This window comes from Equus quagga, chromosome 4, assembly GCF_021613505.1.
Source record: "Equus quagga isolate Etosha38 chromosome 4, UCLA_HA_Equagga_1.0, whole genome shotgun sequence".
Lineage (NCBI taxonomy): Eukaryota > Metazoa > Chordata > Mammalia > Perissodactyla > Equidae > Equus > Equus quagga.
Window position 1 is genome coordinate 105,789,106 of NC_060270.1, and position 13,711 is coordinate 105,802,816.

The window sequence follows — 13,711 nt, forward strand, 5'->3', positions numbered from 1 at the left end:
TAAATGCAAGTTTGTGGATTGCATAAGGAAAACACTGGTATGTAAACATACTAAATCACTACGTTCTCTGCCTCCTACCCTGTAAGTTCTTTAATGTGGACTTGATAAGGCTTCAAAATAAGGCAAGAATTTCTCTAATTATATTTACTTGACTTTAATGGCCTTAACTAATCCAACTGCCTATTTTAACTTTTTCTTGGATCTTGACTACGGTTCCTTTTTAACACTGAGTACTGTAAATATGTGCTAAAAGTCAGATAAATAAAATATACTGGGGTAGCAACAGCATTAAATACTATATCTTTCCAAAAATTGTACTATTGTAATTTACAAATTCATTCAGATGCCATGATCTGGGGTTCCCTTATATATAACCTGTAATATGTTTTTGTTTTGCATTTCTTAGTGAAATACTCAATTTAAGTCAAAGAGGAAAAAGAAGTTTATTAAAATAAAATGTTTGACAGAATTAAATTTAATAATTTAGACTGGCACTAAAAGCCAATGTGAAGTGGAAATGTGATGGATCAGGTTAAAATAGAAAACCTTTCATTTTTAACTTCTTGCCTTCTTAAGATATTGTTTAAATCATAAAAAACATTGTTATGGTATTTGAGTGTCTTGTTCATATTATTCGATAATTAAAAGGCATAGTGTGTTGGGGCCGGCCTGGTGGCGCAGCAGTTAAGTGCGCACGTTCTGATTGATGGCCCGGGGTTCGCCGGTTTGGATCCCGGGTGCGGAAATGGTACCACTTGGCAAAAGCCATGCTATGGTAGGCATCCCACATATAAAGCAGAGGAAGATGGGCACAGATGTTAGTTAGCTCAGGGCTAATCTTCCTCAAAAAAAAAAAAAAAGGCATAGTGTGAGGCCAAACCTTGAAGGATTTCATCAAAATCACATGTATCATCTTCCACATGTCTGTTGATGTTAATACTTTAATTGGTCTAGTGACAATGCATTGTTCTCCAAAATATAGACCAGGATGGAGAATCATCTTTCACGATCATATTCGTGATACTAAAGATAAATGAAGCGGTGACATAGATTAATCTTTTTCAAAGTTCGTATGCAACTATCATTGACCTTGTACCTTTCTAGGCAGCAGCTGCAGCAGCATCTGCTGAATCAAGAGACTTCAGTGGTGCTGGCGGAGTGGGGGTTTTCTCAGAGAGTTCTTCAGTAGCATCAAAGTTGAGCTCTAAGAGTGAAAAAGAGCTGAAAAACAGAAGGAAGAAAAAGAAACAGAAAGAACAGTCTGGAGAAGAAGAGAAGGAGGATGGAGTCCGCAAATCTGAATCTGAAGACAGCATAAGAAGAAAAGGTTTTCGTTTTTCCTTAGAAGGAAGTAGGCTGACGTATGAAAAGAGGTTTTCTTCTCCACACCAGGTAAAAATATTAGATTAAATAAATTGTGTTTTCATAAAAAACACATTCTTTTTTAAGATATGCCAGAATTTGGTAGCTATAAAACTGCTTTCTGCCTGGATAGCACAATGCTTTCAGAATGGTAAAGATCATCACATGTTTTGTTTATCCCCTCAGAGAATTTGTGATTTTCTCAACTTTTTGGAATCCCAGGGAAGATTTTTAGAACATCGATCCCAGTAGGCTTGGGAAGCTTTGTGGTTTGAGGTTTTGTTAAATCTCAGGGGAATTTTCCACATGAGAAATTATCAACAGATGTTTCCCATCCCTTCTTAGCTACTGTGCCCAGCCCCAGTGAATTGTGGGTTTTCTAAGTGGTAGGTTCCTAGAAGTGAACTGCGAACTTTTTCAGACCGTCTGTGAGGTTGTTTCCAACCACACGCAGACTTCCGGTGAAGAGTGCATTCTTCATGCCCTTGTTTCAAGGGGAACTGAAGCAAAATTTTTCTAAAAGTGTATCCGAAATTCTTAGGTAGACATGCACTGAGGAAGATTTATGACACTAAGCAGTAGTATGTAATTGCACTTGGTTATCTCTGTCTCATGTTTAACGTGGCTCTTGCATTGAAAGAATACCATGATTTATATAGTGTAGAAATTGTTCACCGGATGCCTCTGGCTTATGTACCAACACCAGCTGCTGAAACTTTGAAATTTAGGATCCTTAATCATCGTTGAAATTACCAAGAGAATTAGCAGAAATACAGTTTCTCAGAAGACAAGTTCACCAGTAGTGCAACCTTAATATCTGTAACGTAGCAATAACAATTAGAACGATAACGTTGATAGCAATGATAAGGACTAACACTTACATAGTACATTGCAACTTGTAATAGAAACTCGTTTCAGCTCCTCACTGCAGTCCTAGGTAGGTACTATAATCATCATCCCCAAGCTACAGATGTGAAGAGAAGGGGAGGACTGAATTCTTTGTCAAGTGCCTGTTTTATGCTTGGCATTCTTTTTAACATTACCATAATTAATGCTAACAGCCCTGCACAGTATTATTTTCACTATTTTTTAGGCTCGTTGAAATTAAATAATTGCTCAATGTCCTTGGCAAGGGCCAAGGTGATGTTCAAATTTGGCCTGACACTGAAACTCTTGAACTTTCCACTTCATCAAGCTGACTAGAAAGAACACCTTAAAAAACTGATGGGGAAATTTATGATTTGATTTCATTTAAAAGGTACATATATTTAAGGTTATACTTGTTCTTTGTACATTTTACAGCAAACATAGTCTCACATAACCCTATGTGTAATATGTGCAAAATTTTTATAGGTCAGCCTGATTCATTCTAAGTCCAGATAAAATTATGAGATGGGATAAATTAAGGGTTAGTGGAATTGAATTCAAATTTAAAATAGAATTTGCTTTCAAGTAAATATCGATATTTGCTCATTCTCATTCACTTTTGTTGTCACATCATTACAATTCCATTAGTGGAGACATTAATCTTAATAAATGTGAATTCCTGTAAAATTGTCTCCTTTTTACATCATTGATCATTTTGAAAAACAGAGAAGGAAGAGAAGAAGGGAGGGAGGGAAAGAGGAAAGAAGGAAGGTAGGTTACCTGAGGGAAAATTGCCTAAATTTGAAACTGCAAATCAGCACATACCTCAGATAGTCTCCAATTTGTTTTATTTCAAATCCACTAGAACTAATTCTAAGCGAAATAGTGAAGCGTGAAAGCGTTGGCTCTGTCCCACCTCTCTGAAACATTGCTCAAAAAATTTTCCCCATATTCTCTTCTTCATGCCTCTATTTCCTAACTTGTGAGCATTATAAGAGGTCACTGACTTATGCAATATGGAATATCTGGTTCAAACTGCTGATCATTTCTTAAGTGATATTTGAATAAAAATAGAGCTAAAGACTTTTTTTATCTGATAAAGAATTAGTCAGTTAACTAAGATGATGGAGAGAGAAAGACAGAGAGAGGGAAGGGCAGGGATCCTGAAATAATACTAATCTCACTTTGCAGGCCCCTGGAAGTAATACTGAAAATATCAACCTAGGTAGAAGTTTTCAGCCTGGGTACAGTGATGAAGGGTCCTTGGCTTTTGTTAGACTTTTCAAGGGTCCAAGACCCAAACATATTGAAAACCATTGTTTTGTGGCGACACAATGGAAAGGTGATTGTGTTGGTAACAATTTCTACTTCCATACTGTTGAAGACATAATGTAGGCCTTTACCACAAGGTTATAATTTTTTCAGTAGAGTAGGAAGGCTGTATGAAATATTTCTTAGACTTCAATATGACTTGCTAGCGTCGGAGAGGGGAGACAAAGAAGTCAAGAGTGCAATCTCTAATCAAGTCTCAAGACAATCTGAGTATTTTATTTTGAAACCTTTATAAGATACTGTTGACCTTCTTAAGTTATTAGTTCCCTCCCTATTTGTGATAAACCAGGAGTTTTGCTTTTTAAAACTAGTGTGATAAACTAGTGTTGATTGCTATGGATTTATGCAATTAATGTCAGCAGTGGAAGTTGATGCTAACAGATGGGGCACAATCATTTTTCATATAGCTGTCACATGTAAACTATGCTCTTGTATGGCCAATTCACCTTTGAACTTTAAGAAACATTGTGTACAATTTCGTAACTTTTTTCCCTCCAACTCTTCTATCGACTGTAATTGAGTAGAGCACTTATAGTTAAAATATAAACTCTTACTGAGTGAACATACCCATAATTTCTATTTCATTTCTTATTGCCAAGCTTTTCTTGTCTGCCTTTCTTTCTGAGGTAATGATAACCAGTAGATCACAAATCCTGTAACTATTCAAAGTCGCTTGTGAAAAGAGACATGAAAGAAATTGGGTAGTCTAGGAAAGACTTAAAAAAATTTGCGTGGAAAATAGTAAAGGAAAAAAATGAATCTTACTAATGAAATAATAGCATGAAATAATAGGATAATTGATAATAGGATAATAGAAATGGATAATAGGTAATGGGCACAGGAAAAAGCAGGAATAACATCTGTTGAGAGAGCAGATTGGTGTTCTTAGATGTACTTCTTTCTGTAAATAATGAATAGGATCACATAACATACGATAGTGGTTTACAGATGTTTATGGGCGTTATTGAGAAAAATCATTCTTTACCTGAAAAGAAAATTAGAAGCATACTTATTAGTCAGGAAATGTAAAAAAATATAGGTACAAAATAATTTTAGTTAGCTTTAAATCTTTTGGAGAGAAAAAGACAAAACTAACAATGTTTAAATGATGCACTTAGTATTTTTTCTGTGAGTAGTCATAGAAATCCAACTCAAGCCAGATTAAGTGAAAAAGAGAATTGATTCGATCATATAAATAATACTGATGAGTAGCTTTAAGCAAGGCGGATCCAAGGGCTCAAAACTTGTTATCATGATTAAGTGTTTCTCCACATCTCAGCCCAGGTTCCTCCAGCGTGGTGGCAAGAAGCCCACCGTAGCTCCAAACTTATATTCAGTATTTTTAGCAACACCAATTTGAAAATGCACCTCTTTTGCAACAATTCTAAAAGAAAGAAGTGGCTGTGAATGGACCAAACAGGGTCTCCTGTCCATCTTTAAACCATTCTCTGTGGTCAGAGGTGTGGAATACAGTCATTGACTAGTCCTGAGTCATGGTCTTGCCTGAGGAATATTTCTCAGAGATAAGCAGGATGCTGTCAACAGAAGAAGGAGAAATGGATACTGGACAAGCAAACACAAGTGTTCACTAGAGTGAGGTTATAAAAGTAGACTAGTAATAAACAGGAAGTGATTCCTTGTGCTCAGTGCTACTGTGCTTAAGAATCAGAGTAAACTGCATGATGACAGTGGCAGTGTAGCTATTTAGAATATTGTTAAACGATTGTGACCAGACACTTGGTGAAAACCAGGTTTTTGTAAATATGGTGCTGTTCAGATTTCTTGAGACAGATAGGAGAATGAAAATCAGAGAATGAGTCATACATTTCTTTCAGCTTGATTTGTGTAATTTATTCATGAAGACCATTATAAAATATGCAAAGAGAGGGAGAGAAACTGCTCCTTATACTATAATTAAACAGACCTACTAGTAAGATTGATTTTATTTTCCTCTGTGGTAAGATTTGCATCAGGTTGTGGTCCCTAGAGGGTATGTTCTTACTGGGTATATTTTTGGCTTCAAAGGATCTAAATGTACGTGTGTTCTTACTTGCTTTCCATTGGATTGTTAAGTGAGATTAGCTTCCAGAGAAGAGTTTAGCAAAAATTTCAGTTCTAGGTGTCAGAAATGGGACAAACAATGTTGAGGGGTATGTGACTATCTTAAGGCATGGTAAAGTAGAAGAAAATGACAGAAAATGAGAGAGCAGAAGATGAAAATGAAAGAAGGGAGAAAAAGGGAAAGTAAAATGAAAGAGGTGAACCCAGTAGAGAGTTCCAGAACACCACCAGCAGTTACCACATGACCCCTTGATTCCACCTGTCCGATGACTTACCCTTAGATAAATCACCAACTATGAAACAGCAAATCCAGTTCCATATTTTTCAGGATGCCAGCTCTAATTCTGATCATGTGGGTTTTGTTTCCCTTCTTGTTATCCATAGTCTTTATTGAGCATCCGTGGCTCCCTTTTCTCTCCAAGACGCAACAGTAGGGCGAGCCTTTTCAGCTTCAGAGGGCGAGCAAAGGATATTGGCTCGGAGAATGATTTTGCTGATGACGAGCACAGCACCTTTGAAGACAATGACAGCCGAAGAGACTCTCTGTTCGTGCCGCACAGACATGGAGAGCGGCGCCACAGCAACGTCAGCCAGGGCAGCCGTGCCTCCAGGGTGCTCCCCATTCTGCCCATGAACGGGAAGATGCACAGCGCTGTGGATTGCAATGGAGTGGTCTCCCTGGTCGGAGGCCCTTCTGCCCTCACGTCTCCTGCTGGGCAGCTCCTGCCAGAGGTGAGGCCAGTGAAAATGCAGCTGTTGGCAAGGGAGCTGTGGCTGGTGGGGGTGGTTTTTGATTTCTACATCTACAAATTTTGCTGAATCTATGGCTTAAAGGCCGGGGGTTTGTTCAATCAAGCTATGAACTTATTTTGTCAAACAGTTCCGTTCAGATTTTTCTACAAATTAATGAAAAACATAGGATGGGTCTTGTAGAATATACTAATTAGAAGTATTTCTTCGTCATTATTACTACAGTAATATAACTTGCCAAAAAGCACAGCAACAACTTATCAAGCATAATGTTTAATATAATCAAATTAAATACAAGAAAGAAATAAATATTCATCTTAGGGATCTTACCTCTGTTCATTTGAAAGGAGAATTTGATACTTCCTCTTGAAGTAGGTACTCTTACTAACTATGTGATATCCTGCAGGGCAACATTCTTCCTCTTTGCAGGTCAGAGTGCAATAACACTTTTTAGCACCCTCTCAAATGACCCCAGCCATTGTACATCCGTGTGATGAAGAAGTCACTCAAAGTACTTGATAAATCGTGTTGTAATTTTTAGAGCAAATTTCACTCTTTAAATTATTGTCATGAATTCTTGTAAACAAAGTGACCCTAAATCAAGCATATGGGGAAGAGTTTCAACTAAATACCAGATACTCACAGGGACATGTTACTGACATTTCCTTTGTGAAATGTAAGGTGCTTTTTAACTTTGGTATTAAGTAGGATTTCATTTACCAATATAAAAGTATTCTAGCCATGTCGTTTGGTTGGATTTTATACTTTGCTGAATCATATTAAAATCTTCTTTGTATGATTTTTGTCACACAATTCCATTTATTATGGTTGGACAAACATTAAAAGGTAGAAATGGCTAAGGAAATAAATACTTTCATTTTAACCCAGTGTTTCTCAAAATATACTTCACCCTCAGACTACTTATGTCAGAATTCCCTGGAATGGAGTACTTCTTAAAAATAGAGATTCTTTGTTTCCCCCTCCTCCCACCCCTGGCAACCACCATTCTACTCTCTGCTTCTGAGTTTGACGGTCACAGAGTACAAAGTTTCAGTAATGCAAGATAAATAAGTTCTGGAGACCTAGTGCCTAAAGCTAACAATACTGTATTGTATACCTAAAATTTGCTAAGAGGGTACGTCTTATCTCAAGTATTCTTATCACAAATAGCAACAACAACAGTAATAATAATAAAGGCAGGGGGCAAGAGAGGAAGCTTTCGAAGGCAATAGAAATGTTCATGGCCTTGATGGTGGTAATAGGTCACGGGTGTATACTTATCCTCAAACTCATTGAATTTTGTGCATTAAATATCTATAGCTTTTACATGTCAGTCATTTCTCAATAAAGTGGTTTAAAGAAAAAGTAGAGGTTCCTGGGTCAATCCAGGCTTACTCAGACCAAAAGGGCAGTGAGAACAAGTCAAGGAATCTTCTTCCTTGACAGGCATCCCACATGGTTCTTATGCATAATAAAGTATGAGCATCACTGATTTTGATAAATGTTAATTGAGCAAACAAAAACAAATCCACAACTTGTTTGCATAAATACAAAGAGAATATCAGTCGGAAAATAATTAGCATTTATCAGTAATTAACATAAAACTCAAGGCCTATCAGAGAAGATGGGATAAATCTCTGAAGAGATTGGGGCAACTCAGGGCCAGTGTGAAGCCAAGGCTGGTGTGATCCCTTCACTTCCTGCTCCCTCCTGCCCAGCCTTCACTCACCGGCAGGTGCTGTGAGGCAGGGCACCGCACTCTGGTGTGACACGAGCTGAAGGTGCAGACAGAAGAGGGTGGCTTTGAGAGACTGTGGAGGGGACAGGAGAAAAGAAAATAAACAGCTACAGGCAAAGGACACCCTCCAAAGCACACAATATCTTGGACTTTACATGTAAATTCAAGCATGTAGCTTGAATTTGAAGCAATTTACCTTAAGAAAGAATTTCCTCGGTAATATCATGAGAGATTTTGGAATCTGTCGTTAAAAATTAAACAGATCTTGGGGCTGGCCCCGTGGCCGAGTGGTTAAGTTCGCGCGCTCTGCTGCAGGCAGCCCAGTGTTTCGTTGGTTCGAATCCTGGGTGTGGACATGGCACTGCTCATCAAACCACGCTGAGGCAGCGTCCCACATGCCACAACTAGAAGGACCCACAACGAAGAATATACAACTATGTACCAGGGGGCTTTGGGGAGAAAAAGGAAAAAAATAAAATCTTTAAAAAAAATAATAAAAATAAATAAATAAATAAAGTGTTCATGCTTTAAAAAAAAAAATTAGACAGATCTAGGATTGTACATTTAGTTCTGCATAGAGCAGAAAGCACTAGATGACTTGTAAGCAACGCTATTTTTTTCTTAAAACTTTGCCTCTCTCGAGATGTGGTATATATACACAATGGAATACTACTCAGCCATAAAAAAAGACAAAATTGGCCCATTCACAACAACTTGGATGGACCTCGAGGGTATCATGTTAAGCGAAATAAGCCAGTCAGAGAAAGACGAACTCTATATGACTCCACTCATAGGTGGAAGTTAGTATATTGATAAGGAGATCTGATCGGTGGTTACCAGGGAAAAGGGGGGGTGGGGGGAGGGCACAAAGGGGGAAGTGGTGTACCCACAACATGACTAACTAAAATGTACAACTGAAATCTCACAAGGTTGTAATCTATCATAACATTAATAAAAAACAAAACAAAAAACTTTGCCTCTCTCTGACCAGGCAAAATATTTTAAATTCTGAGAGACAACCTTTTGATTTAAAGAGCTTTAGTTCACAGATGAATTATTTCTTTTCTCATTAATTTTACTTCTCTTTTACCCTAAAATTAACTTTAGAGTGACCTATATGGATGTTTATCACCATTAATGACAATCCCATCGAGTGAAAACTTTGCTTTTGAATATGACTGCTTTAGAGATATGAAGGTTAATAAAAACAATGTTACTCATATCACAAAAAGGTCAAAGTACGCGAACAGGACTCATATTGCTATATTAGAAATAGAGAAAATCCTCACAGAACTAAAAGTGACTTCTTATTCATTATTAGCACTTCAACCTCCATGTGAAATGCTTGAGTTTGGCCCTTTTTTCTTATGATAATTAACTTCATTGTTTGATCTTCTAAGGTAGGAATAAGTTTCTGCCTATATTGAAATTCTGGTGAGTTTATTTTAGAATAGAAAAGTAGCAAATCATAATATCATTGTTAAAAATCAAAGACCCCTGAATTGGTGTTATTGCCTTAAATTAGAGTTTCAATGCCAAGGATGAGTTGTTTTGTGGATGGAGTTGTTTTGTGAATGTAAGACAAAGCTATAGGTTAGTTCTAATATTTAGTTTTATTATTAAGGATGTTGGGAAATTTTACCTGTCCATAATGAACAAAAGGATTTTACAAGTGGAGTTCACATTTTAGGGAGCTATTACTGATGCATATTTTAGAAACCGTAAGAATTATTTTCATACATTATACCACCTGAATATGCATCTATAAATATGTAATAACTCAATGTGAGAGTAAATCAAGGAACAATATGTTTCACTCTGAAGTCCTAGGTAAGATCAGTTGAAATGCTACAAGGTTATCTATCCAATAGTAGGCATGGTCTCTCCAGCCCAAAGCTCCAAGATGCACAGCTCGGCATCCCTGAAAGCTGAGTATCTGATGGGCTTTCAAATACTTCCTAGGAATGATGATTCCCACAAAGTCTTAATGAGCCGTTCTCCTCTGAGAAAGCAGAGTGAACATTTAAAGTAGCACATATTGTAGGAATGCTTTGGGTTTTGTTGCCCTTAATTTCATCTGAAATTTTATTTTTAGGGCACAACTACTGAAACAGAAATACGAAAGAGACGGTCCAGTTCTTATCATGTTTCCATGGATTTGTTGGAAGATCCTACAGCAAGGCAAAGAGCCATGAGTATGGCTAGTATTTTGACCAACACCATGGAAGGTACGTCAAAAGTCTTACAGTATAGTTACTTGGTGGGCCTTTGGTAATGATGAAAGAAAATGCTTCCGTAAATTCCAATAAAATTCTTCCTGACTTGATACTACGTTATCATTATGTCTTTTACAAAATAAAAGTAAAATGCATGTGCAACACATGGATTCTACTATCTGGTATAGATTTTTACGTTTAACCACCGGGAAGCTGCTGCAAATTCAAGGTACACTTGGAATACTACTTTTGTAGATTAAATTCTAGACTGTTGAAGCTTGTCATGTGCATGACATTGAAAGGAGGGTAATGATAAATATTTATTTTTATAATGAACCTAACTCATTTGAATTGTATTAACTACTTGAGACACAAGTTATAAAATCCTTTGATGTAACCAGAAAAATAAATGAAAACTATGAATTTGGGTTTGATATTAATCTCTTTGAAGCAAAGTTTTTAAAATGTTGTAGAACTACTTTTGCCTTTCTCTGACCAGAGGATTACAATCTATCAGCTTTCTCTTTCATTGCAGATGATATCTGAGTAGTTAACATATTATTTAGAGGTCTGGATCTTATAATGCCAAAATAAAGACTTTGGGGACAGCTTGATCTGTGATTGATTCTTGGCTCTACCACAAGTTAAATGTGTTAGTTTATGACTCTAAACTTCATTTTCTTCACCAGTAAAATGTGGATAATCATGTGTAGGCACAAAGTTGTTGTAAGGATTAAATGAGGCATGAAATATAAAGCACCTCCATACCTGGCTTGTAGAAGGCAATCAACAAATATTGTCATTTTCAATTGTTTTATTTTTGTTGTTTTGCTAATTCACATATTTGTGCCTCTCCATGCCGAGAATTCTCCATGCTGAATTCATAAGTGAATTCAGACATCAACTATCAATTTAAACTACTTGGAAAATACTTTTCATATAAAATATATTCTATCCTCCTCCCTTGCCCTCTCTTCCCCTTTTCCCCCTATCTCTTTTATAACCTCTCCCTTTTCGCCCTTGTATGTGTATAGATGTGTCAAGGGAAAACGAAAGACAGAGAATGAGACAAAGCATGCACACATGCCTTTATTATTGTTATTTATAGTTTCTCTTGATTTGGATAGATTCTTGGAATAAGTCTTTTCCAGTCTGAATGCAAAGATCCCAGGATACTAATACCAGTACCAAAAGCCTAAAAGTCACAGCCAGAAAAAAACTCACAGTGTAGATGGCTGTGTGTATCACAGCCATGTCAGTATTACAAGACCCAATTTTTGTAATGTCCTAATACAGTATCAGAAATCTTTTCACTGATTTCTACGGAATATTAAACTCAGTACGTTCTTCCCCAACCTCGCCTGCATTAGCTTGCACTCCCTGTTCCCCCCCAGCTGCCAGTAGCTTGCTCCTCCCTGTCCCTCCAGGTAAATCTTTTGAAGATTCTCTGGTCTTCTGCTCCTTGCCATAGCAAAACCACTGAGAGGAAGCTGCCAGTGGTTCTGCTACCGATGTCAGCAGCATGTCTGCTCCCTAAAGCAAGAAGTAGAGAAGGAGACAGGGTAAGTCTAAATCAACAGTCCTACTTTGCACTTCTGATAGCATTAAGTCTGAGCTAACGTAAGAAATTACTTAAAAGCATCAACCCACCACTAGAGGGGACTTGTCCGCTAATTAGCATACGAAGTTCAAGATGAGTGTACCCACATCACCCGCCATGGAAATGCGTCTCCTGGAGTTGTTTAGGATGAAAAGGATGTCCTTTCAGAAATAAGTACAACTTAGGAAGCAGGGGACTGAGTGTTTGGTTATAATGTCTGCAGAGATTTTGACTTTATATTTTTGTGACGGACAATGGCTAAGTTTTCATTCCGTTTTTCATTGTTTGTATAGAATGAAAAGTTTATTTTTTCTTCTTTCAGTTATATCTTTATACTTTGAATGTGGCATGGATCGAGGCTGGCTGTCGTTACTTAGCACACACACGCAACTCGAGCTGTCTTTAATATAGTCCTTTTTTTTTGTTCCTGCTCATGGTGGAAAAGTTTCTTAGGTTGACGTAATCTGTTTATTTGGGGATCCTTTCTTCTGAGTCTAATCGTGGTTTAGTTCGCCTTCCCTTTCCGTGAACCGAGCTCGCTGATCCAGCTGGCAACTTTTGTTCTCCTTCTTTTGAACTACAGCCAAGTCTCCATTGTCCAGGGTAATGAACAGCCTCTGACTTCATGAAACTCTAGGAGATGAGCACAAATAAATTGTTTGCTTTTCAAGTGTTTTAAATGCAAAAACCACATAGACTTATTTCCTGGTCACACCCATGGAAAGGAGAGGGGGAGGTTGAGTTAGAAGCACATGAGAAATTGAGGAGAGCCAGCGGAAAGATCTAACCTGGGCTGTAAATGCTTCCCAGTGTGGATAACCCACACAGGAATAATGGAGAGATGGCTGTGGTTCCTGAGTGCTTTGTTCTGTTTCAAAGTCTAAGATTCTCTTTCATTTTTTTTTTTTTTTTGGCATGAATAATTGAATGATTTTATTTTAGAATTTAAACAGCTTTGCTCCACTTTTTCCTGGTGTCGAGATGGGCAACACCGGCTGAATGTCCCCTTTGGAACTTTTCTCTGATTTGTTTTTTTCCTACACAAATCCTGTTTGCTTCTCTTTATCTACTAAAAGACAAGTCGAATTTAAAAAAATACTTAGTCTGACTGTACACAGGCAGAGAGAGATGTTTTTGGTTTCTCTTTTGTTATTTCTTATAAAGGATAATATCTTTTTATCTTCAGCATAAACATGAGGTTATTTGGCAGTCTTAAAAGCATCTATAAAATGACTAGTGCAATGATAATTATATTTATATTTTTCTTCTGATGTACAACTCAACTATTCTTTATTGTTTACAAAATTACATATGAAGGGAAATGGAAATAAGCTGTGAACTTGAAGAATTTCAATATCTAAAGAGACAGTTGAAGAATCTACCTCTAATGGAATTTTGTTAAAATAATCAGGAAATTGAGGTTGGCCCGGTGGCCCAGTGGTTAAGTTCAGCATGCTCTGCTTTGGTGGCCTGGGGTTCACAGGTTCAGATCCTGGGTGCAAACCTACAGTGGCTTACGCCATGCCATGACAGTGACCCACGTACAAAATAGAAGAAGATTGGCATAGATGTTAGCTCAGGGCCACTCTTCCTCAAGAGAAAAAAGGAAAATTAGCAACAGGTTTGTTAGCTCAGGGCCAATCTTCCTCAGCAAAAAAGTTGAACAACAACAACAACAAAATAATCAGGAAATTATTTTACTTTAAGGAAGTGATAAACTTTATAGCATTAGTTAGTGGTGAATGTTTGCCAGCAGAACAAAAAATCATTACCTATGGTCATGTT

The 13,711-nt window shown here is 37.3% G+C and overlaps 1 protein-coding gene across 1 annotated transcript in view; it reads left to right on the top strand.

Annotated features, from left to right (window-relative positions):
* LOC124238240 (sodium channel protein type 2 subunit alpha) overlaps positions 1–13,711 on the top strand; it is an 82,241-nt gene that overhangs the window by 18,073 nt on the left and 50,457 nt on the right. The window contains exons 10-12 of the mRNA XM_046658946.1: positions 1,105–1,392; positions 6,007–6,354; positions 10,206–10,338. Coding sequence (XP_046514902.1) covers positions 1,105–1,392; positions 6,007–6,354; positions 10,206–10,338 — 769 coding nt within the window. The remainder of the gene's footprint in view (positions 1–1,104; positions 1,393–6,006; positions 6,355–10,205; positions 10,339–13,711) is intronic.